We start from the raw sequence: 27162 nt of genomic DNA, 5'->3' as shown, positions 1-27162 counted from the left end.
TAAGGAATATGACAGGAAACTAGAATATACTACTTTCAAGTTCAAAAGCACATGCAAACCTTAATCTTTTACGGTACGTATCCTTCCCTTTTCTTCCATATACTTGGCCTTTATTGTTATTTCTTCTCATAAGGGAAAAGAAGGCTTTTGGGTTTGCCCTCAAACATTCTTTGCTTGAGTTCTTCACCCTGCTAGCACTATATTATATATACCTTAGAAACTACTTGCAAATGTATCTAATTCTACACTCCAAAGATTTCATCTACACTTCAAATCTGTTCCCAACAAAAGATCTTAATAACAGCTTCTTCATCATGGGCATCCTTGGAACAATGGCAAGACATTTGGACACAATAGTGGGGTAAATGAATCTCTATCACTTTACCATGTATGTAGGTTATATTTTATCAAGACATATTATATCAAATTATGTTCTAACCATAATGTTTTCTAACCAAATAATGATATGTATTTTTTGAATCACATAGCATATTCTTAATGGAAGCTATACTTAACAAATTTCTCTTTCTATAGTTTCATGAAATTATGTGTATATATAATGCAGTCTCATTCTTTTATCAGCAATAATTAACATTTTACTTTTTCTGTTTTGGTTTCTGTATACCAGGCCTGGAGTGTTGCTCCTATATCCTTTGTAAGTACATGGACACAGTAATTTTTATCCTCCTAATTGATTCTTAATTGAAACAAGAAGAAAACATAAACATATGAATGCACAAACTGAACCATTCCCATAATCTGATGCATGAATTACTATTGGATACAATAACTAAATGCCTTGTGTTGTGAGTAAATGTAATAGATACGCATCAATGAGGGCAATTGAGAGTCCTTCAACCTTGGATGATCAACAGTGGCTAACATATTGGATTTTATACTCCTTCATCACCCTCTTTGAGCTTTCATGCTACAAGATCCTAGCATGGTATGTGCATAAAACTCAATTTATTCATGACCAAAAAAGACAAAAAAACAAGATTAAAACTATCGTTTTTAAATATATCATCTAACATCAATTTTGAAGGAATCTTGAGATTGTATAACACATTTTACTGGCAAGTATGTCTGTAATCTCTTAATCTTTCTAAAGTTCTTCCATGAAACATAACAGAAAAGTAGTTATTCTTTAAATGGTTGAAATGAACATGATATCAGAACAATTGGGATAGAAATTGACATTTTTTATATATATGTTTAGGTTTCCAATTTGGCCATACATGAAGCTAGTTTTTTGCCTCTGGCTGGTATTACCAATGTTCAATGGAGCTGCTTACATATATGAGAACTATGTGAGACAATATGTGAAGAACATAGGAAGCTTCTATGGAAATTCCAAGTATCATGAGGACCAAAAGAAAGTTCTTCAGATGATGAGTTTTGATGCAAGGAAAGCTGTTGAACGTTATATAGATACATATGGTTCTGAAGCCTTTGAGAGAGTAGTCAAAGCAGTATGCTAAACTTCTCTTTAACTCTTATCTTTCTTTTTATCTGCATAAACAAACTTTACCTTATAAATAACATTGCATGCATTTTTAATTTGACTGCAGGCTGATAGAGAAGCAAGGAGGCACTGAAGAATAATTGACCCACATTGATGCTTCAAAGAATTTACATATCTTTTAATCAATAATTATTGTGCATTGTTAACTATGTTTCAGAACCATTATTATCATTTAGTTAAATGCCAACAATCTTGAGCTTTCCACACTGTAAATTAAATTATGTATATACTTTTCCTTGGCATGAGAATTAAGGGGCTTCTATTCATTTGATAGTTTTAATTTTTCAATGCTATTACTGTGATGATTCTAACAGCAATTTATTCCATTGAAATTTAACTACACAAGTCAAGATCACATTGGGGTATTGCACAGAATGCTTATTCAAAAAGGGAAAATAGAAGAAGCAATGCAACACGTTGAGAACTATACAAAAGAAAAATAATCACTTTTAGCCAAAACATATCAATAAATAAGAATATAAAATTTAAACAAAAACATACTGTAAATTTAATGTGATTCGAGACATTAAGATTTATTTTGTTCACATGCAATTTGTATAATAAAAATTGTATATCTTTTTATATTTTTGAACAAAATTATAAATTCTCTAACAAAAGTATCGAAATCTTTCAAGGAATCGGTTTATTTGTAGTTGCAATACTCAAATTATTTTTTTTACTTTTTTTTAATATTTTATCTTGCTCTCTTTTTCCTCATATTAGTTAATGTAAAACTTTGGTCAATACGAATACGTAGTTCAGTTTATATTTGTTCCATACTTCGAACATTTATTGGTATCTGAATCACGCAATTTTTAATGAATTAATAATAGTTTAAATTTAAGCAATGTAACAAAATTAATTCTTGATATTATAAGTTAATTTAGTATAGCATGTAGTACAAAAAGGTAAACCTGTTTGTTAACTTTCACAACTGTGTTGACACAATTGATTGATGAATAGTAGAAAAATAACATTTTATAATAACCATATTATGACGGATAAAAATTATCCATCATAATAGGGAGATATTATAACGTAGTTTTTTAAATCAATTATAATATAAGACGTGGTAGCAAACTTATAAATAAGTTTAAGATATATTATAATGTAGTTTTGAAAATCAGTTATAATATAAAACGCATACTAGAGTAAAAAATAAAGTTGATTGATAGTGAATAAAGTTAGGAATCAAAATTACTAAAAAATGTTATTTGATAAGTGATAGTAGTTTAAAAATAAACAAGACTCAATTAATTTAAGAATAAAGACTACAAAAAAAAAGGGTATTATCAACGGTCTCAGTCTGTCAGAAACAACCAAAAGTCGTCGGTAATGACCTATTAGCGACGATCAAAATACCGTCGATAAATCCTTTGTCGCTAATAGTTACCAACGGTCTTTTCCCTTCGGTAATTACTGAAGGGCGGCGAAAGCCTTCGGTAATTACCGAACAGCGAAAGCCTTCGGTAATTACCGAACGGCAAAAGCCTTCGGTAATTACCGAACAGCAAAAGCCTTCGGTAATTACCGTAGGGCAAATGCCTTTGGTAAGTCCTTCGGTAAGTTCCAGGAAGAATTAAGTTATATTTGTATTTGTTATTCAACTAAACAAACTTGCATAAAATGTTCACAGCACAAACATACCTGCATAACATTTTTAAACCACAAACACCTGCATAATATGCATCCCAAAATCATCCCTTCATTAATGGAGTAAACAACAATATAACATCATTTGTATTGTTCAAATTTAAGAACTTGTATTTGTAAATGAAACATGAAACATAAAACATAAAACAATATGTTCATCTAGACCAACAATGTATATGTAGCAGAATCATAATGTTCTAACATTTAAATGTTCTACAATGTTCAATAACAAAATAAAACTAATAATCTACATAATCATCATCAGAATGATCTTCATCATCCTACTGCTCTGTAGATACTAGACTGATGTGGGGTGGACTAGTGTGGGTTGGACAGATGTGGGCTGCTGAGGGACGACGGGTGACGAGGAGGGTCGTGGCTGGCTTGGAGGGACAGTGGAATGAAGGTGTGAAGCTTCATGCAGCGCTCTCATGACCAGGGACTTAAAGTTTGTAAACTTGTCTCTCAATGAGTTGTATTTGTCTCTCAAATCATTATTTTCCTGGTCACGTTGTTGTAGTAGCTGTGTCAGGCTCTCGACGGCCTCGTCAGCAATGGTGGTTGAAGAAGAAGATTGGTGCTTCAGAGTACCTCCTCTTGCTACTGTGTAATTTGCAGCAAGTTGTCATGCACCGTACACTCGTCCCTTTTTCTTCCGACCAACGACATCTACCCAGCACTGTGTCCTACGAATGTCGTTGTCTTCATTACTCACAACATCCGGTGTAGGAGTTGACCCATGTTCGGATCTAACCTGTGAAAGTCTCGTAGAAAATTATTCATGTTCAAACATTAAAAGTTAGGGAATGATACAATAACATAAATAAAAATTACTAATAGTAGTAGTGTTATTTTCTTACATGAGTCTTGCGAGATCTTTCATCAACGAATTCAGTAGTTCACATTCAGACATACATAGGTATAAAGCTAACATGTTGGGTCAAAGCATAACAGAACTGAAGTACTACATGTTCTTTTCCTGTTTATACTAGAACTATCATAATTCCAATAGATACATACAAAGTCTGATACCCAATTACTAACTCTAACTCATTAGTGATGACAATACATATATATACCTTAAACTACATCTATATTACTTATACTAAACCAATCCATTATTTCAATTTATTCAATCACGAAAAAGTCATGGTTTATCAATCATCAAACATACCGAAAGTTCATCCAATTGTGATCTAAGTTCTACTAAACATAACCTCTAATTCACTAGAACTACTCCCAATCATTTCAAGTCTTTTACACCCTTTATTAATATGTTCCAATGTTCAAAACCAGAATAGCACAATTATCATATGAAAAGGGCAACTTCTATACTTACAAGCATGCAACTTCTCATTAAAAAAACAATTATACAATTCAACCCACTTATCTTACCTAAAACTGCACATGTTGAATCAAACAATAATACACTAATTCCATACAACAAGAACTCCTAATCTCTATTTCTCTATATCAAATTTATTAACTGAACAGAGCATCCAACACATATATCCTTTCCAAAACTCCACAACCCCTCTCATATCAACACAAAACATCAACAACTTAATTTCATTTCCACCGAACATAACATTATCTTCTTGAGTTTACTTTCCAACCCAATTTTGTTTAGTTAACACCTAAACACTACCACTTATTTTCATTATTGTAAGACTATTCAATCAATATTACTATACCCACTCGTTTCGGACTCATACAACAATTCCAGCTCAGAAATATTAAAACACCACAAAGCATACATAAATTTTCCAGCTCATCCTTAATTCCACCATGGATACCAAATTCTTAATTTATTACTTGAAAACATAACTCATGATATATCCATTTAATATTCCCATATTGCAATAAGCACATAAGAAAGTACAAAACAAGAGGAACATATGCATCATCACATTTTACTATTGGACACAAAGGAAAACCGAGAGGAAACCTCATTTTCCCTAACCCCAATACAACCCAAACATCAATTTAACATATTTCTCATACTTAATTCATCAATTCATAACAGAGCAACATACAAAGACTACCTATGTAGACCATATGATCATAGAAACTTAGCTATATGTCACAAACAACTCCAACACATGATCTAAAATCAATTGCAATCATTTACCTGGATATTTAGTGTTAAACTTAATCTCCAATTTGTATCTCATGCGAACCAAAAGCAATAGACATATACAGGTTAACTCACACATGCATCACAAGTCAGGGATAAAGGCGAGACTCACATATCCTCACCCATCCTTCACACAACCATTGAAGTCAACATGTTTGCATAACTAAAATCATGAAACATAAGAACATTACAGTTATCCAACCAAGCTAGACAACTTTAAAGAAACAAGGTATAATATACTCGTACAAATTAGAACTGAAATGATTCTCATATCAATATATAGTGTCTGTCCCTATATGTAGAAAAATAAAATATGGGATCCAAAGAAAGAATACAAACAAAATTAGAAATTCAAAGGGAAAACAATTAATAGTAACAAAGATGGCAGCCACCAAAAGGTACATAATTTGAAGCAATAACTTACCTCTACAACAGCGACAACCCTAGGTGTATTAGCACCTCCAATAGCCTCTCTCTTGAAGCCCTTCTCACGCACAAAAAGCTAGTTCGTCACGCAACCCCTAGATCAGCCTCCCTCATGAATTGGAAGCTCTGCTCATGCTGCGACACCATCCACTGACCCGGTGACGCACCTCCTCACGCCACCAAAGGACTGTCGTGAACAAACCCTAAGAGAAGCACCGTCCACAATGGAAGGTGTCACCTCAATGCCTCCATCCTTCAACCACACACACTTTTAGAGAATGGAGAGAGGAGCTCGAGAACGGTCAATGGCGATGGCGAAACCGTAATGGACGAGTGGGAAACAATGGCAATTGTGCTTTCGAACTCTGAACGAGAGAGGGAGACGAATTATGGTGAGGGGAGAGGGGAGAGGGGAGAGGGAGGAACAGTGAAATCAGAAATGGGGGGAAGCTTGCTTTCGCGAATAGTGATTTTGGGAGAGTGGAAGAGGGAAATCCCAATTCCTGATTTCATTAAGTCCACGCCTATGCCGACGGCTAAAAGTCTTCGGTAAATTCGCTGCCCATTACCGACGGGCATAAGACGTCCGTAATAACCATATAAATTAACCGCCGGTAAATTCTTCGGTATATCAACTTTACCGACGACAAAAAGGTCGTCGATATTAACCCTTTGGTAATTAACGCATTTCTTGTAGTGAATATTTTAATATAAATATTTTTGTAAGCAATGAGTTTCATTAATTTAAAACATACAATCTTTCAAGAAACCACTTTTCTATAGTTATCTAACTTCTATCTAAGGGCTTTCATCCCCTGTTCATCTGTTTGAAGATCAAAATTTGCTTGAGTAATCTTCATGACGAGATTTTCAAGTCTAACTAATTGGTTTCTGTTAGGATACAAACAAAATCTCACATTAAATAAAATAAGAGATAGACATGGGTTTATATACACATAAGATACCTCTCTTGGTAAGAGGTCTTTTGGAATAGTACCAAAAGAAAATCCGTGAGGGCTTAGCCTAGAGCAGACAATATCTTACCATTATGGAGATTTATGTGTGTGTTGTCCCTCCCTATATCAAAACCAATGGTTTAGGTCTGAGCTCAAACGAGTACGTCCCTCCATAGTCAGGTGAAGCCTTGGCAGACAATCGGTGGCAGACAACCAAATGAATTCATGGGAGGTGGAGTGCAAGGGATGCTCAGTAATGTGACCATGGGTCTGTAGACCATGGTGTACTATACTCCTTTCTTTGGTAAATTTCGTTTTTCTTGCATGCTAGCCCTTTTTGTGTTGCATGTGAAGTTTCATGTGCGTTTGGAGGCTGCTTTAGGCTTTCTTGAGCAGTTTAGTCATTTTTCAGGTAATGGAAGCTAAATACCCAAACTCTGTCATTCTAGTATTTTGATAAATATGATTTGGTGTACTTTAGTTTGATTAAATTAACTAAATTATTGCATTAAGTAAATGAGTGTGCTAAAATTCTGATGTTTTGTACATGATTTGGTGAATTTAGTTTGAATGTGTGTTTTCTGATATTAAATGAACTTTGTAGTGATTGATTGTTGAATGTACCTTTTTAGTTGCTTAAACTGGTGGAAGTGATGTTGTATTAAGTTGGGAATTTCTGTTAAATCATAGTGTGGTAAAAGGATAGAGTTACAATTGATTTTGGTTTAAGATTGGGGGCTTTGATAGGTGAAATTCTATAGGAGTTGTTTTATGAGGGAACTTGATGTTTGAAGTCTTTTTTTTGTGTCAATTAGGATTAGTTAGCCACTTAGTTCGCTAAAAATCTAGTTTATAATGTGTGAAATCTGTTTTATTAGTTTTTCGGTAGTGATTTGATTTTAATGTACTGAATTGTTGGTCATTTGAACAAATGAGTATTCAATCTTAGGTGAATTGAGTCATTGATTCATGTTTTATCTGATGAATGATTGTTTTGGTATATAGAGTTAGTGGTAGATTGGTCTTACAGGTCTGGTATGACATAAATATGTAGAAGCATATTTCAGTAAAATTATGTAGACTCGTTGAGCGAGCATGTACTAGCTAGGCGAATTCAAAGTCAGATAGCTACGAACTTGGTGTTCGTTGGGCGAGCAAAATCTCATTAGGCGAATTCAAAGTTAGAGAGTTACTGACTTGACAATCGCTGAGTGAAAATATACTCGCTAGGTGACTTTTGAGAGATTTTAAAGCTTAAGTTCCAGTGGTTTTCTCGCTGGGCGAGCAGATTTAGTCGTTGGACAAGAGTGTTGTCAAGCACCTCCAGCTGAGTGATTGTTTGATGAATACTAAACATGATATAATCATTTTGTATGGTATTTAAGTATGAGGTGAAAAGGATTCCATGGGGAAATACCTTAATGGTGTGAGCTTAGGAGAATCTCTGGTGCGCAGGTGCGGGCCTAACCTGACTCTGATATCATACTTCTTGGGTTTATCGAGGAGAAGGTTCAGTAGAGAAATACAACACTAATGAGATCTAAGCTCTACCACTTAATGGATTGATACCATTTTTTACCCAAAACCTTAAGACAATGGATTAATGTATCTTCAACCTTATATGGTGCTCTACTTTCTCATTTCTGCCAAATGTGCGACTTAGACTCACATTTGAAATTTTAACACAGTGTAATATATCTTCTTGTAGTATAGAATGATGTATATATAAATTTTGCTATATTATATATTCTTTTTTGAATAATTATGATGGCAGTTTATATGTTTTCCTCAAATTAATTATTTTTGTAATATTAAAAATGTGATAATGAAAATTAAAATGTTACGTATAGGTCTAAAATATAAAATATAGATAATTATAAAATTTTAAAAGCAAATACCTTATTTTATAATTTTGAAACTACAATGTAATTATAATTTGAAGAGTTGAATTGACGGTTAACTCATTTAATTTTTTAAAACCATTTTAATGGAATTAATTCGCTATGGATATAATAATTTATATTAGTTATAACAAAATATTCTCATTTTGGTGTTTTATTTTTTTTTTCAATTATTATTAATATTACAAATATTACATTTGGTGTTTTATTTTACACTATTGTCACATTCACAAAATTATAATACATTCAACTTTTATTTAATTTTCTACAAATTGTCAACACACTATATTATTTATTTTCCTCTTCAAACTTAATCAAGCAAGTTAACAAATAAATTTTAAACTAATCAAAGATATCAACAACCGATATATTGAATGACAGTAGTGTCCTAATATTGATACCTCAAAAATTAACAACATTTCTAATATAGGCAATATAATTAAAAGAGATTATCAAATTATAACTAAAGGGCATATATTAAAGTTATATTGGACTAAAAATATATTCACGAAGTTACTGCAAATAAATAAAAACAGATGAAAATTAAATGAAGTCCAAACAATGAGAAGAAGTTCTTGATTGGTGGTTTATTGATATTTTTGTAATGTCTAAATCTTAATAAATAATTATTAAAGTCACCTAAATTTTTTGATTGAAAACCATAAAAACAACTCAATATTTTCTTTAATACTTTATTTGTAACATTCCAATTTATTTTCTTTTTCGTTTCCCTCTTTAACAAATAAAACAAAAACTCTAATCTAACCCACCTTATCCATGAAGGCTTTCTCACAGCCACAAACCTGCAAAAACAGCCACACCATCAGAATAAAATTAAATTATTATTATTACCCTATTAATTGTTTCAATAGATACTAGTTTCTCCATCATCATTATTTTTAATGTTTTTTATTTTATTGTTATTCTTACTTATTAATTTACCCATACGATTTTAAAATCAAAATCAGGATAGAAGTAGAAAATCTAAGAGCATATTATTTTAGCAAGTAAGATAATTCTAAAATATTATTTAAGCTTGAGTTTTTTTTATTTAGTTTAAAAATATTATTTAAGATAAAGTGGGAAAATGATCATAAAGTGTGAAATTTGCATTATAAATTAAATTCAAAACACTTTTTTGTTCTATCTATAAAATGTTGTTACGTGGCGCTGTCTCCGCTCCTCTTCCACCCTGTCTCCGTTTCGGCCAAACCAGGGTGCGAACCCTCCCCCGAAGCGTCTCCGTCGCATCGTCCTCCCCCTACGGTGGCGACTATCCGCTCTCAGTCTCCGACGAGGCGCTGGAGTCGCGCGGGTTCTTGTTGCGGCGCGACGCGGAGGGGCTGGACCTGGAGGAGCTGAACACTGTGTTCGTGGCGGTGGGGTTCCCACGGCGGGACCCGGAGAAGATCCGCCTGGCACTGGAGCACACGCAGGCGGTTCTATGGGTGGAGCATCGGAGGACGCGGCGGCCGGTGGCTTTCGCGAGGGCAACCGGCGACGGCGTCTTCAACGCCATCATATGGGACGTGGTGGTGGACCCGTCGTTCCAGGGCATCGGGCTCGGCAAGGCCGTCATCGAGAGGCTGCTGAAGGAGCTTCTGGGAAGAGGAATTTCCAATATTGCCCTTTATTCGGAGCCCCGAGTTCTCGGGTTCTATCGCCCGTTGGGCTTCGTCGCCGATCCCGATGGCATCCGGGGAATGGTTTACTCCAAACGACAAAAGAAAAAATAGGATTTTTATTTTCACTTCTTTTTATTACCATGTATCCAACAAGTCTTTCACATTTTCCTTATAAAATTGCTTGAATATTCAAAATTTATTACAAAATTGAGATGTTGGTAACTTCGTTTGTTGTTCCTAGGATTGGTGAATGCCACTATCTGTACAATGTATCTGTGGATTAATCTGCACTGTTTCTTCATTGCTCACACTGAAGCCAGGCATGGGTCTGAAAGTTCACAATTTTCCATTTCAGAAACCCTTTGGTACGAAACCTGAGTAACCAAATTTCAACACAATCGTTACTACTAACAGGGGAAAATATTGTGGCAGAGGAAATTAAAGACGATGAAGTGAGTGAAATGACCTTTTGACATAGCAAGATCTTTTGACATAGGAAGACCCTTCGAAAAGGCAAGATCTTTTGGTATAGCGAGATTTGGGGTAGCCATGGCCTTTCTTGGGGGCAATGTTATGGGCTGCAACTCCTTGCGCTCAATCACAACAGCATTAGATGTTAGAAATGACTTGGCCACTGAAGCTGAATGTTCTATACAGCATCTAACTACCTGCACCAATTTTCAACATCACAGACTTGGTCATTCTGTGCTAATCTATCTCACTGCATCTCCACTGCCAAATTAACATGGTTTTCGTCATGCTTTTCACTGATTCACATTCCTGTTTTTGTCCCCTTTTTGTTATTCATCGGTTATTAGATACTTTCTTTAGTTTGCGTACTTGTTTCTGCCTTAAATTTTAGTTCTTAGGCTTTAAAACTGCTAGCTTTAGTTCCTGCAGATACTGGATAAAACTTCATGGTGCTGGAACACTGTTACAACTCCTGGTGCTAATCTGTTAGGTGCAGTGTGATATATTAATGGTGGCCAACTTTAGGGACTCAGAGAATAGTTTAATCTTTTTCATTAAAATGATAACATTATTATAATATGTAATTAAAAAAATAAATAAATAGGAAAACTGTAACCATTTTATAAAGACGAGTATGCTTTTATCAAAAGAAAGAGAGAGGTGTATGCTTATTTTAAAACTATTGTAATATAAGAGGCTGTCAATGTCATTTATTATTAGATAATAATATTTTTACAATATTTTTTTATAATATTTTAATATTTTTTTATAATATTTTAATATTATTTATGTGTTATTTTGTGATTAATTCACGATGGTTTTTATGATTATTATTATTAATTGTGAAGTAATTTTGGATCAGTGACACATAAATAATATTAAAATGTTGTTAAAGTATCATTATCCTTGTTATTATTTCAATAGATACATGTAAAATTTTATATTTTTAAATTCTTTCATATATATATATATATATATATAATTTTTTCTCTCCTCTACTGTTTAGCTCCATTAGCATGTTTTTTACTTCAAATTAATCGTTCTGACATTGTGAACTTGGTCAAGATTTAAAAAACATCGACTCAACAATAAAATTTTTACTACTGACAAGTGAGGTTTTCTTTTTCAAGGTCAATTACTTTTTATTTTTGGATTGAAATCGTTAAAATTATTTATTCTTTGCAAATTAAGACTAAGTTATTTATGAGTTGTTATTAAACAATATTTTCGTGGTTAATATTAATGATGTTTTTTTAATAGATATCAAACATAACTTTTTTTTGTTAGAGCTATCAAAACGGTCACAACCCGCAGATTAACTCAGTCTACTACGGATTTGAGCCGGGTTGGGTTTAAAAAAATTATATTTTTCTTATGCAGGTCAAATTTTAACTCGACTCATTTAAACCCGACTCATGCGGGTTGAACCCGTGGTGGACCAGGTTGGTCCACCAACCCACCTACCTAATTTTATTTTATTAAAATTTAATTTTAATTTTATAAAAAAATATTTATTATTTTGTTTTTGCTTGAAAAATTTAAGTTTCTTATTTTCAAAATTAATTAAATACACATGTTGCCAGTGAAATTTGTTTAGATTTAATTTATAGAATGTTTGTAATTTTTTTATTTTAAAAAAATTGTAATTAAGTGAGTCAACCCGTTTAACTACCAATCTGTGATGGATTTGGTCGGGTTCGAATTTTTCCGACTTGCTAATAAATGAACCGGGTTGGGTTGGCTCACTAAGTGACCAACCCGTGGTAGGTCGGGCCGGATGACATGTTTTGATAGCTCTATTTTTTGTATTAGACTTAAGTATGACTTGTTTTGAGTTGAATTTTATTTTAAATTTAATTTTTTTTCTAACGAGTTAATAACAAATTTCTTTTCTAATGTAGAATTACTTCTCAATTGGTATCATCCAAATTTTTGATTTAATATTAGTGGACTATTTATCGATCAATGTAAGTTGAAATTATTGTAGGATAAAACCTTTTTCCATTAATGTCTAAAAACTACTTCTTTAATTAATGTCAATCATAGTTTTTTTTATTGACATTTTTTTAATGTTTGTTGGGATCTTTTCAACAATATCACACCTTTTCTAATTTGATTAAGGTTATTTTTTTTTTCTAATGTTGATTAAGCAAACTTTTAAATAATCCTAACCTAAGATTATTTTCATGGTTTTTTTATCAATTTGAAATAAAAAATTAAAATTAAAAATACCTATTTTAGTCAATGTTAATAGAAAATTAAAAAAAAAAAGACTCGAATAAAGATGTTGAAAAAGTAAACATTAGCTAAAATAATTATAATCTTAACTCTAGTTGAAGTTGAAGACAACTAATATATTTTGGTGTACTTTGTAAAAAATAACTTTCATCATTATAGGCTCTAAAATACTACTAATTGATATTTTAAAATTATTATATATTGTTTATTATTAAAATAATTGTTTATATTTTATAGTAATTGAAATAAAATTCTGTAAACTTAGAATCTTTTTAAAATTTTAGTGTAAATCCAAACACAAGATTAACAAACATTATATTGGTTAGTTACACAATGGAAAAGGGCCAAACTTACATGAACTTCTTTAATTGTTTTTTTCTTATATACTTTTCTATAACTAGAATTGAAATTTTGTTTTGATAATTTAATTTGACCTTTACACAAACTAAATGAGCATACCTTTGTTGGATCCATAATCCTAGCCTTCATCAGATCCTCATAACAGTCCTTAGCAGCATTGTAACCAAAATTCATGTTATCTTCCAATAAAACCTGCTTACCATAAACGACTCAAGCTTGCATTTTATTCAATATATACCTTTCTTCTTTAGTTTAATAAACTAAAATCTGAAGAAAAAAAATCTTAATAATTGAGATTTTTTAATTGATAAATCAACAATAGTTGAACACAGGACAAATGTTAGAAAAATCTCTGTATATAGTTTTGAAAATTTTTCCTGTAAAATTACAAAGCATGCAAAATCTAAGTGCAAAAATTGATATATTTTGCTTTCTTTCAATCTTATTTTTTGTTTTTTTCTATGTTATTGTTAAGAATCCAACATTATAAAACAGTTTCTCAGGCTCAATACCTTATTTACAACAACATTGCCATTTACACCAGCATTTTTCGCTATCAATCTTGCAGGATAGCTTAAAGCTCTTCTGAAGATTTCAGCTCCAATCTGCAGATAATACACAAATAAATTTTCCATGTCTTGAACAGACAACAAAAAGATACAAATCAAAACAAAGACTTTAAGGGATATTTACAACAAGAGCTTGGCTAAATCATAAACTTCAAACATGATATGAAAAACTTAGTGCAATGGAATGAAACCTTTTGTTCTTCATTGTCTAGAAGTACTTTTATACCATCCACCTTTTTGGATAGTCTTAAAAGGCTACAACCACCTCCAACTACTACACCTTCATCTATTGCAGCCTGCCATGTTCCAAGTAAGAAGGTTAACCATAAAAATGGTGGCAAATTAACTTGTTTGAGCCATGAAAAGGAAATAATACCTTGGTTGCATTTAGAGCATCTTCTATTCTTAATTGTTTATCCTTCAGCTCCACTTGTGTTTGTGCTCCTACCTATGATTTGTATTCAAGTTGCTAATAGGTATATGAACTATCTCCAAGGAAACAGAATTCTTAAAATCCAAAATGTCCAAACAAAATGAAATGAAATTTACAATACCTGGAGAATGGCAATGCTCCCTGATAATCTTGCTATTCTTTCATTCAATATCTTTTTGGGAAATTTATCCACTGTATTCTGTGTGAAATATGTCAATCAATCATATTTGTGAACAATATACAATTAACTTTGAAAATTTAACACTAGTCAAGTGTGAGATGTGATGGTTTTGAAAATTGTGTATGCACCTCAACAAGCTTCTTCAGTTGATGAACCCTCTTCTCTACAAGTGATCTTGTACTCCCATCAGTAACTATTAAGGTAGAATTCTTTGTTATGACTACCTTTGTAGCAGAACCCAGAACATCCTTGGTAGCCTTTTCTAGGGTGAATCCCATGTCTTCTCTAATCACAGTACCTGAAAAACAGCATATCAATTACAAAAAAACAAAGGTTGTAAAGAACTAATGTTTTATTGCAGAATAAACTACAAAGTGAAGACTATGCATGTAAAAATGGAACTTCCAATTAGCATTTTAACAACTGATGCTTTCTTCCATTCAAGTACATAATTTGTTTCTAATAGAAGTTTAACGAAGATGGCAATCGGACAGAACAACAGAAGTGAAAACATCAAGCCCAGCTTGGAACAGAGTTCTTGAAACAAAGCCGGAGATAGAGATTTTGTGAACACACATCTGCAAGCTGAAAATTGACTACCATATTAAGAAATAAACTTCAAATCTAACCTAATCCTACGAAACCGACTTTTAATACGAGGTTTACACTCATTTATATAATCATTTATAACATATATTTGTTTTATCTTTAATTGATATTAAATTTCTAACACACCTCCTCAACATATATATTTCGAATACGTGACTAGATATTTGTGAATGGTGACTATGACATAATAAATTTCACTAAGATAAACTTCTAAATGAATTTGATACAATAACAAAATTGGAAAAGAAAAGAAACAGTACGAATGATCAATAAAGACTCTGAACTCTTACTATGAGAAGGGGTATATGTACATATACAATGCAGAATAACATAATTGCAAACAGAAAAGATGAACAGATAAAAAGAGCATAACAGAAAGCTATAGCTGAGAAAGTTTTTGTTTCTTGTTTGTCTAAACATATGAACAAACAAAACATAATGAAGATTATAAGTGGAAGTGTTGGATGTTGTACCTCCAGTCAAGATTGCAATGTCTTCCAAGCAGTGAGTCTTGCGTTCACCAAAGGCAGGAGCCTTAATGGCAGCTACCTTAAGTGCCCCTCGAAGTTTATTTTTAATGACAGGAGCTAGAGCTTCTTGCTCAATGTCCTCTGCAACTATCACAATTGGGTACTTTTCTTTTGCAGAATTGTTCAGTATGTTGATCAATTCCTTTGGGTTTGTGATTTTCTTGTCCACCAAAAGCAACTGCAACCAAATAACTATGCATCATGTAGTTATTTAACTTAATTACATATTTTGTTACTCATTATCATCATTTAATTACATCTTATTTTTAATTGAACTTGCTTATAGCTTTTATGTGAAAGATGCTTTTGCCAAACCAACCAATTAAGTATTTATCTATTAAGTTTATCACTTTAGAGAAGATATCATAAGCTCAACCATGAAGCTTGCTTAGTCAAGCTTAAAAATACTTGCAGAAATATCATCATCATAAGCACTTTTATACACTGTACAAGTTCTTTCAGACTCTAAATGATACCTTGCAGTTGTGGAGTTCCACTGTCATCTTTCTTCTATTGTTGACAAAGTATGGGGACAAATATCCACGATCAAATTGCATTCCCTCCACAATCTCTAAACTGTTCTCAGTACTTTTTCCGGTTTCAATTGTTACTACTCCTCTTTTTCCTACCTTATGCAGTGCCTCAGAAATCATGTTTCCAACTGCATAATCATTCCCTGCACTTACTGCTGCAACATCTGCAAGTTCATCATCCTCAACCTGCAAGTTCAATCAATGTTGTTAGACTTTGCAAACTATAAGCAACAATTGACACCAAGCAAAATTTATAATTAAAGAATCCAAGTATGAGTTTAAGTTTTACATCAAGTAAAAAATTGAAACATCATTTAATAAATAAAGTGATCCTACCTCTCTTGACATGAAACTGAGTTCAGAAACAAGTGCAGTTGCTGTCTTCTCAATCCCACGAGCAATTTGAACAGGATTCATTCCAGCAGCAATAACCTAGACAAAGAAAAAAGGAGCTTTAGAACTCAAAGTTAAGAAAACCCCTTTAAAGTTATTAACATGGTGATTCAAGAATGAACTAAAAACTAATGTTTCTTCAACTTTTATTTGCAAATTTGACATAGGATGGGACCTTTTTTATATAGCAATACATGTCAACTTTTCATATGTGCTAACATGTAATAATTTTGTTGTGATTGATGTAATAGGACACTCATGTTTAGGTGGTTTTGTTTACCTTTGTCCCCTCTCTGATTAAGCCATGAGCAAGAACAACAGATGTAGTTGAGCCATCACCAGCTAGGTCATTGGTTTTTGCACCAGCTTGTCTCACCAATTTCACACCAACATTTTCCAACGGATCTTCCAATTCAATCTTATGTAACACAGGAAAGAGAAGTTCACAAAACCATATTACTAGAAGACCTGATGATATACAAGTTTATTAAGCACATAAGCAATAAGACAACAAGGAAAACACCTACCAAATTGTGGGAAAAAAAAGGACATGCTAGATTTTCTTCTTACTTTTTTGTTTCAAACACTACTTTCTGAAACAATTTTTCATTGCTCAACAGTCAATTTCTCATCCAACAACCAAAGTACAGAAAAAACTCACTGGAAACTGTTTTCTCATTCTGTTCTTGTGTTTTCTTCAAATGCTCTGGTTCAAATGCCTAGTGGATGGCTTACCAATACTATGATCTTCTTATAGCCACCTCTTATTATATACTTTAGAGAATAAATAACTGTATTTCAAAATAGTAATCTAACAATGCATAAATATGTAACTTTTTCACTAATGAATCTTAAAAAAAAAATTATTGAAAAAAGAGAACGTCAATAAAACATGAGTCTAATCATATAAAAAATTAATACAATAAGACATAAATCCAACTATATAAAAATTTAACACGATTTATTAAAAAAAAAACACCGATAAAACATAAATTCATAGAAGAAATTAACACAGTTAATTAAGAAGAGACAACATCAAAAGTCCACCTCCGGTCTAAAACCTTAAAATAATATATTTATAGTTCTTGTTCCATATACTCAATGTTTTCATTTCTAAGATTTAGACTCGTATTTGATTCTCAACATTCACAACCTTAAACCGACCATGGTACAAAAAGAAGAACATTAAAGAGAAGAAGCAAATGGTTAATGATGAATGACCAAAAAGAAAAAAGCACCTCTTTGAGAACAGTTTCTCCATCATTTACTATCTTGGGAGGTCCATACTTATTGGGCAGCACAACATTCCTCCCCTTTGGACCCAATGTAACACCAAGCAACTCAGCCACCATGTCCACCCCTGCCTGCACCATCACACACCAATTCACTCACAGCTTGTGAAGAACCAAAACAAACTATTAGTCCTTACCAGCAACTTCTTCGTTGCTGAACCATCATGGTTGAAGTAAAGCTCTTTTGCCATGGCTCTGGGGATTAGAGAAGAACAAAGTGAGTTTCTGGGCCTGGGAAGTGATGTTGGACTGGCAAATGTGAATGAAGAAGAACATGCCATGGCTTTGACTATCTTTCAATGGCTGTGTTGGTTTGATGTAAGTAATTAACAACTATTAGCTGTCTTGAGTGCAATAAGTTGAACTTCAACAGCGATAAATTGAAGAAATGTTCAGTTTGGACAATGTCAGTGGATAAGAGTAATGGTGTAAAGAACAGAAATATCTCACTCTTGTATTCTGTGAACAAAATGAAAGGGAAAATATCTTATTACTAATTTTGTCACCATGCAAACTATTTCTACTTATTAGTTTTTTTTTGTTAGTAACTTTAATAGATAAATATGACTGATAATTCCGTCAATATCATGATTGAATATATTTCTTTTCTTTTATGTCATAGTTTCACTCATCAAGTTTTTTCTAATTGCGTTGTCTTATTTTCGTGTACACCCAAAACAAGTGAATCGATATATTGTTCAAAATAAATAATTGCTACATGTAGAGCAAATATATATTTAGATAAAACCACAACATATAAGTTATAATTAACAGTGCATGTTTGTATATGAAGTGCTTGGAATAAACTACAATTGGATAAGATTCTGCATAAACATTTTTATAAAAAATAAATACTTTTCATAAATTAAATTTAGTTTATATATAAGTTAATGGATATAAGTTCCATTGTGTAATTTCATAATTTTTTTTTTTTAACTAGTGCTTAAGTTAATTTTAATTTATAACTTTTTTTCCTTATTTCTATCTAATATTTATCAAAAAAGTATTTAAACAAATTCTTATGAATATATATATATATATATATATATATATATATATATATATATATATATAAAAGTTTGCTTATGTAACATATTAAAATGTCCCAAATTTTAGTTGAAAAAAATATCTTCATATATTATGGATTCTAAGTTTTAAGGTTAAGGGTATTTGAATAATTTCTGATTTTTTTTTATTTTAAATTAAAAATAAAAATTATTAAAATATCCTATGGAGTATGCACCTTCAAAAATAGCTTATAACGTCACGTGTTCAACGTCTAACCACTCAATAGCCAACTTTAAAAATAATCAGTGACAATTTTGTAAATAAATGCAATTATTAAACATCGTTTAAAATTATAATTCGACATAAAAGGATATAAAACGTCGAATGACTCAGCGTTAGAAGTCAAAAGGTTAGTGAATTCAATAAAAATTTGAACGGGAGATTGAAAATTCATTCACTTTATCTTAGCGTGCGAGACCCTCTTCTCTGCTCAAACTTTTATCGAACGAAGTTTGACGACCATCATATGTAAACTTTCTTTCATTTGATACAAATGCATGTTAATTAACTACTTTAGGTATGATTTTCGTTTGTTTTCACCGATTATTTTCGTGTTCTTGTCCTTCATAGGTGCATTCTGCTTTCTCTCTCACTGGTGGCAACACTTTATTCCGATGAACGCACTTTTGAAGGTTAGTTTTCGTTTTGAAGAACTTATTTGTTGAACTTGTTTGTTTTTTCTTGTTGAACTTGTTTGTTGTTTTTTTTTTGTTGAACTTGTTTGTTGTTATTGTTGTTTGGTTGAACTTGTTTGTTGTTGTTGTTTTATTGAACTTATTTGTTGTTTGATTGAACTTGTTTGTTGTTTGATTGAACTTGTTTGTTGTTTGTTATTGTTATTTGTTGTTGATCTTATATCACCGTTCATAATTATACTTTTCACGTCTCGTAGAGTTGTAAAAAAGGATTACAATTAATTAAAAAAAAAAATTGATTAACATCGTATATTGAAGAAATTCGACGTTAAATTAAAGTCGAATTTTTTTAAATTCGAAGTCAATTTAATGTCTCCTGATATGATGTTGTTCTCGAATTCAACGTGAAAGGCCAAAAATATTCGACGGTGTACGCTATTTTTGTACTAGTGCTGCCTCTCTTTACGAATAGGAATTTTTTTGTCAACTAAAATTTAGTAGACTTTAAGAGGTTACATAAGTTAGCAAACCCATATATATATATATATATATATATATATATATATCAATTTGAATAATGGTTCATTTTTCAAGAAGTATACAACTCATTTGTACTAAGTAGATATTGAAACTGTTAAAATAAGTTAGATTACTATTTAAATGTAATAATCAATTTATTTTGTTGGTTAGGGTTAGTTAGGGTTTTTAGTTTTCAGTGTTTCTCCTTTTCCCCCTTTTTCATGAGAACCTTATATATAAGGTTTCTATTTTGTTCCCCAAAGTAACACACAGAAACAATACACAATACATTAAAAGATTTTAGAGTTCTTTTTCTTCTTACCTGGTTGTCGCAACTTGTTCTCAGTGCTTGACTTCTCCATGACCGAACTTCTCTCTCCCGTGACATAGGGCTTCTCAAGCCTTCCTATTTTCTCTTCATACCATTTCCAATATGGTATCAAAGCAGGTTTAATGCTTGCTCTGCTTCCGTTGTGCCAAAGTTCCTTCAATCAGAATTCTTGTTTCATTCTTGGTTCTTTCTTGGTGTGATGGATCACATGGATTAATCAACCAATCATGCCAGTTCCTTTTATCTACATCCCAGGGAGAATCCAATCCTCACTCTTATCTCTCAAGTCTTAAATGAGAAAAATTACTCTTCTTGGAAGAGGAACATGAGAAGAGCTCTCTTTTCCAAAAACAAAATCAAATTCATTGATGGATCAATCAAGAAACCTCAAAGAAGTGATGTTTTATTTGATGCTTAGGAAAAATGTAAGATGATGGTGCTTTCTTGAATCATAAAGACACTTTCTTCACAGATTGCAGAAAGTGTGATATATGTTGAAGATGCCAAAGAGTTATGGGATGAATTAAAGGAAAGATTCTCAAAGGGTGATTATTTCAAGATTTCTAACTTACTTCAAGACATTTACTCAATCAAACAAGGAGAAAGAAATGTAAGCCAATTTTTTACAGATTTGAAGATTCTTTGGGAAGAGTTAGAATCCCTTAGACCCATACCGTGTTGTACCTGTGACATCCATTGTAATTGTGATTTGTCAAAGATCTCTCTCAAATATAGAGAGATAGAGCATGTTATCTAATCTCTAAAGGGGCTGAATGATACTTATAACACTGTGAGAACTCAAATCCTCCTAATGGAGCCCCTTCCCAACATTAGCTGTGTCTTCTCCCTCATCATGCAACAAGAGAGACAAGACATAGGGACCACCAACCAAAATGCTAAAACCCAAAATTCTGATGAATATTGCTGATAAACATAGCCACTGGAAACCAGACCAGACCTAGAGGAACCAAGGACGTGGTGTTGGGTCACGTGAGCAAGGAAGAGAGAGAATGATCGAGGTCGTACCCCAATCAAATTAATATGCAAATAAAGTGCAATATAGACTAGGAAATGACTCCTAGTTCGTCTCTCATGGACCAATTATTCGTTCAGTCATTAGATCAAACACTTGGTGGGGGGTTTACTGAAGAATTTTATGAATGGAAACAAATCAAATTAAAGCACGAATTCGAACACAGATTTAAAAGTTGTTGATCACTAGCTCAATTACATTATTCCTTATCACAGATTTATAACAATTACTCACTCCTTTAACCCCTAATCCAACACAAGTTGATCAATTAAGCGAAGACCCACCATGTTTTCATAAAAGCGAATTAAGCAAACGCTGTGCACACATTCAATCAATTATGCACCATACAGTCCAATCAACTAAGCAAAGATTAAACACTAATTATGCAACTAAGCGTATAACCAATCGCACGTGCAAAATAGATTCAATAGTGAGCCAAGTCAAAGCAGCAAAAACACACTTCTAACTCAGAATTCTCATGGAAACGATGCAATTTCACTAACGACAAACCAAACACACCTAAGCTACCATTAAAGCAAAATTAAAGTAGAAAAACGGAAGTGAATTCATCCTGGAATAACAACAAATGAAATGTAAACGAAGCACAATGGAAAGCGCAATTGAAAGCACAAAGCAACCTCAAAACAACAACATAAAACACTATTCAAATTGGGAAACGAAATAAAAATTGGACAACGAACTTGCAACACCAAAACGAAATGGAAATAGGGAAATGAAACTGAAATCGAAAATGGAAGCAAGAAACGGAAACACAAATGCAATTGAAATTAAAAACCAAAATCCTTCATTAATTGAAAGGAAAAGAGAACAAAAACCTAAAACCCCCAAAGGGAAGGGGGTGGAAAACGTCCCAAGCTTCAAAGACCTAAGAAAAACATGAATGAGGGAGAGAAGAGCTTTCCCAAATATGATTTGGGATTTTAAAAGGCCAAAAGACGAAAATGTCATCTATATGAGCTTCTTACAAAATTGACAAAAAATAGGCCTAAAAGTCAAATCTGGTCTAAAATTAAAGTAATTAAAATTACAAAACGAAATTAAATGATGTGGCAGCCCTCTTGAAGTCCTAATTATAATTTCAAAATTGTCCTACAATTAATAATGAGAATAATTAGATTCATACAATCCAAATTAATTAAAAATATGAATTACTGATCAAATTAAGCCCAATTAGCAAAACTGAGAAAATAATGGACAATTAAGCATTATTTAAATTCGGTACGAAAAAATAAGTGAATAGTACAAAATAATGATTCATCAGAGATGGAGAAATTCCAACTATGGAAAATGATGCTCCTACTGCCACAAAATGAATTGCACTGTGGATGAATGTTATTCTAAGCATGATTACCTACCATGGTACAAAAGGAATGATAGCAATCAGGAAAAAGGGGTGCAGGATGATTGGAATTCGGCCAACATTTGCACAAGTGATTTTGCCTCAGAAGGCATACAATCCACTCAACAGGTCAACACCAATGTTGTCTTCAATTCTTTTGCCCCAAAACAAATGCAAAAACCACTTAGAATGATAGAAAAGGTTGATGATTCCTCACATAAGGTCAACCAAGTGCAGAGAAACACAACAGAGGACAAATAAGGTACCTTTTCTTAGATTATAGACAGTGGGCCACTGATCATGTGACCCATGAGAAAAAAAATGCTTTGTCACCTTTTATAAAATTAAACCCACATTTGTCAAACTTCCAAATAATTCTATTATCACTACTGAACGTGTAAGAACTATTCAATTTTCTTAAGATTTCATTATCTTTAATGTCTTATATATTCTTACATTCTAACATTTTCTTCTGAGATGTTAGAGTGTGCTAGTGTCTGCAAGGATCTCTATTACTTATAGTCTTTTTCCATTCGTGACCAAGATTTTACTCACAAATCTGTTTTCTCTTATGAACGTGTTAATGTAAATTTGTGGCACTATAGATTAGGCCATCCAGGACACAAAATTGTAGAACAAATATGTAAAATTTGTCCTTATGTATAAATGACTTCTGATATTCTTTGTGATACATGTCACTATGCTAAACAACATAAATTTCCATTTCCTAGAAGTACTTCTTTGTTCGCTAAATGTTTTGAAATAATTCATTGTGATATATGGGGCCTATTTCCACTCCTTTTGTTCATGGTCATGAATATTTCCTCATTCTAGTTGATGATTACAACAGGCATACCTAAGCTTTCTTAATGCACAATAAAGGCCAAACTAGAGATTTGTTGCAGAATTTCATTATCAGGATTAAAAATTAGTTTAATAAGACTGTTAAAACTATTAGATCTGACAATTGATATGAATTTAATTGTGTCAATCTTTATGATTATCATGGCATCTATCATGAAAAGAGTTATGTTGAAACTCCTCAACAGAATTCTATTGTGGAGTGCAAACATCCACACATACTTAACATAACTCGTAGCCTTCTTTTTCAATCCAATGGTCCTAATGCTTATTGGTCGTATGATATCAATCATGCTATATATTCAATAAATAGGATACCTTCCCCTGTTCTTAATGACAAAACTCCCTATGATCTAATGTATGATGCTCCTTCCACTTATCTGAATTTAAAATCCTTTGGGTGTCTATGCTTTGCTTCCACTCTTGAAAGTAATAGAAGTAAACTTGACCTTAGAGCTAGGAAAGGGAGTCCTTCTTGGTTATAAGAATGATGTCAAGGGTTATTTTGTTCTTGACATCAACATTAGAGAACTTTTCATAAGTAGAAATGTCATCTTCTATGAAGATATTTTTCCTTATAAAGACCAGCAAAACAATAGAGAAGCTAACAATACGAAGAAAGACAAAACTGTTTCTTAATGACCTTCTATGCAGCTACAATTCCATTGATATTGAGGGACTAGTTGAAAGGGGCACTAATGACTAGAGGCAATCTGAGTTGATTGATACTAACAATAACAACAACAATAACAACTCTGCTAAAAGTGAAGAAAATCACACTCACAGAAGATCCATCAAAGTTAGAAGGACTCCCAGGGTACCTAAATGACTACATATATCAAGTTAATAAATAATTTCAAGACTCCTTACCCCATTTTTGATATGTTGTCTTATATTTCTTTGTTTGAGAAACATTTAAAATACGCTATGGCCATCACTGCCAACAATGAACTCTACTCCTATGATGAGGCCAAAACCACACATGAGTGGGCAAATGCTATACAGAAAGAAATCAAGACTTTACATGATAATAATACTTGGTATCTAACACAATTACCTCATGGAAAAACTCCTATCGGGTGTAGATGGGTGTACAAGAGCAAATACAAAGTTGATGGCACATAAGGCTCGTTTAGTAGCCAAAGGTTATACCCAACAAAAAGGAATAAATCATCTAGATACCTTCTCCCCAGTTGCTAAGCTCACTACTATAGATTTAACAACTCTTCTTGTCTATGTAGATGACATCATTATAGCAGGGAATTCGATCAAAAAGATCAATCGCATAAAGGTCCTATTGCATAATAGGTTTCAAATCAAGAATCTAGGAGAACTTAAGAACTTCCTAAGCTTTGAAGTGGACAGATCTAAGAAGGGTTTTCATCTTTCTCAAAGGAAATATGCTCTAGACATCCTTGAAGAAATAAGAATGCTAGGATGCAAACCCTGTTCTATACCCTTTCTAAGTGATACAAACTCAGAAAGTTACTTGGACAATCCTAACTCCTATCGAAGGTTAATAGGGAAGTTGCTTTATCTCACTAATGCTAGACTTGAATTATGTTTCTCTATTAATTTGTTAAGCCACTTTATGCAATTATCCACTAACTAGCACTATCAGGTTGTGTAGCATATCCTTAGGTACATCAAGTCCAACCCTTCAAAGGGACTCTTCTTTACTATTGATTCACAAGTGCAAATATAATCCTTCAATGGCTCAGATTGGGAAACCTGCCATAACACTATAAGATCTACTACGGGTTTTTGCATCTTTGTTGGTTCATCTCTTATCTCAAGGAAATCCAAGAAGCAAAGCACTATTTCCAAATCTTCCACCGAAGCATAATACCGTTTCTTAGCTGCTATTGTGTTTGAGGTACACTAGATCCATTATCTTCTTCAAGACCTTCATCTTAAGGCTGCTAGCACTCCTGCTCTATATTGTGACAACAAGTTTACTAGGCATATAGCTCATAACCAGAGCTTCCATGAAAGGACGGAACATATAAAATTAGATTGCCATGTTGTACGTGAGAAGATCCAAGCTAATGTCTTGCATCTTCTCCCTGTTCGCTCAGATGAAAAGTTAGTTGACATTTTTAGTAAGTTCCCATGTCGTTCCCAAGCTTGGATTAGTGAGTATACACCATCCAGCTTGAGAAGAGACTATTGAAACTGTTAGAATCACTTAGTAGAGATGTTCAAGTAAATTTTAACTTGAGTCAATCTAACTCATCACATATTTAAGTTAAATTAGGTTAAACAAAAAATTGACTTGTCACTCAATTTGTTTATTATAATTATTTTACAATTTGTTATTATAATTATTTATGGATTTTAATTATGTAGATTGATAGTTTGATATTTTAAAATATTAGAAATTTGTTCAATAATGTTTAAATATTTTGAATGATTAATTTATTTGTTTATCAAATTTCGTATAATTTTTAACTAATATTTTTATAATAATGTTTGGTGAAATGTGTTATTGTTGTGCAAAATGAATCGAGTCAATTCACTATGATATAATTATACTACAATAACTATATGTAATAAATAAATAAAATAAATAAAAAATAAAAGTGAGTCAATTCCACAAACCAGTGATGGGTCTTAATTGAGTTACAAATTTTAAGTTCATTGAATTTAGTCAACTTTAGCTGAAGATATGAGTTGGACTAATTTACTTTGACACTTGTAGTAATAGGAATAAAATAGACGAGGGTTATTCCCTCCACCACCACAAGTTGCTACTTACACCTCCTTATTCTCAATTTGTCCTGCATATCAACGAATATGAGAGATATATTTGGCCTTCAACGGATCTTGACATCCGTTAACGAAAATCAAGATTCATTTGATCTTTGAACAATTTTCTTTTATACAGAACAAATTTTAAACAAATTAAATAATTATAATTAAATTAATAAATAATTCAAAATCTAAAATTATATACTACTCATAAAAATTTATACAAAAAAATAAAATTAACAAACTAAAACCAAAAAATAAAATAAGAGAAGCCAAACGCAAAGACATATGCGAGATTCGTTGGGCCTTCAACAAATCTTGATATCCATCGACGGAAATCAAGATCCGTTGAAAGCCAAAGGGATCTCTCATATCTGTTCAGGCTTCGCGTTTGGCTTTTTCTATGTTTTTCAAACAACAACACACAAATACCAGCATTTTTAGGGTGAAATCAACCATAAACCACACTCTTCTTCGCGAACCAACCATCTCTGGAGTCAACTTAGTGATAATGAAAGCATAAAAAGTGGAGGAGGAAACGAAAATCACAAATAAGAGAAGTATTAGGAGGAGAGGAAGAAGAGAGTGAAAGGAAAAAAATAAAATTTCTGTGAGGGTGTGGGGGTGTGAGGCCGTGACAGTGAAAAAGGGAAATAGGAAGAGAGGAAGAAAAGAAGTTTTTGTGGTGCAGGGCTGTAAGGGTTGCGACAAGGAAGAGTGAAAGGGAGTGGGATTAGATTAGGGTTTTCTATGATGTGGGGGTGTGGAGGCT

At 32.6% G+C, this 27162-nt stretch overlaps 3 protein-coding genes across 3 annotated transcripts; 2 read left to right on the top strand and 1 right to left on the bottom strand.

The window, feature by feature from the left end:
- The first annotated feature begins 248 nt into the window (after positions 1 to 248).
- On the top strand, positions 249 to 1791 carry HVA22F (HVA22-like protein F). The gene is made up of 5 exons (XM_088091827.1): positions 249 to 361; positions 629 to 655; positions 824 to 946; positions 1220 to 1472; positions 1572 to 1791. The coding sequence occupies exons 1-5, from the start codon at positions 315 to 317 to the stop codon at positions 1596 to 1598; spliced, it is 477 nt and encodes a 158-aa protein (XP_087947953.1). The 5' UTR covers positions 249 to 314; the 3' UTR covers positions 1599 to 1791.
- A 7888-nt stretch (positions 1792 to 9679) lies between these two features.
- Positions 9680 to 10448, top strand: LOC124849129 (GCN5-related N-acetyltransferase 1, chloroplastic-like). The gene has a single exon (XM_047327006.2). The coding sequence runs from the start codon at positions 9753 to 9755 to the stop codon at positions 10332 to 10334; it is 582 nt and encodes a 193-aa protein (XP_047182962.1). The 5' UTR covers positions 9680 to 9752; the 3' UTR covers positions 10335 to 10448.
- On the bottom strand, positions 10322 to 18261 carry LOC148198275 (ruBisCO large subunit-binding protein subunit beta, chloroplastic-like). The gene is made up of 14 exons (XM_088115962.1): positions 17970 to 18261; positions 17779 to 17904; positions 16821 to 16958; positions 16484 to 16579; positions 16091 to 16333; positions 15558 to 15792; positions 14604 to 14773; positions 14416 to 14493; positions 14238 to 14309; positions 14053 to 14157; positions 13805 to 13897; positions 13392 to 13484; positions 10690 to 10891; positions 10322 to 10597 (listed from the first exon to the last, which is right to left on the bottom strand). Exons 1-14 carry the CDS (start codon positions 18111 to 18113, stop codon positions 10575 to 10577), a joined length of 1818 nt encoding a protein of 605 aa, XP_087972088.1. The 5' UTR covers positions 18114 to 18261; the 3' UTR covers positions 10322 to 10574.
- Positions 18262 to 27162: the final 8901 nt, after the last annotated feature.

This window comes from Vigna umbellata, chromosome 5 (genome assembly GCF_029865625.1).
Source record: "Vigna umbellata cultivar VRB3 chromosome 5, Vumbellata_1.0, whole genome shotgun sequence".
NCBI classification, from domain to species: Eukaryota; Viridiplantae; Streptophyta; class Magnoliopsida; order Fabales; family Fabaceae; genus Vigna; species Vigna umbellata.
The sequence above is the reverse complement of the archived record's forward strand: the minus strand, read 5'-3'. Positions and strand labels throughout refer to the sequence as shown.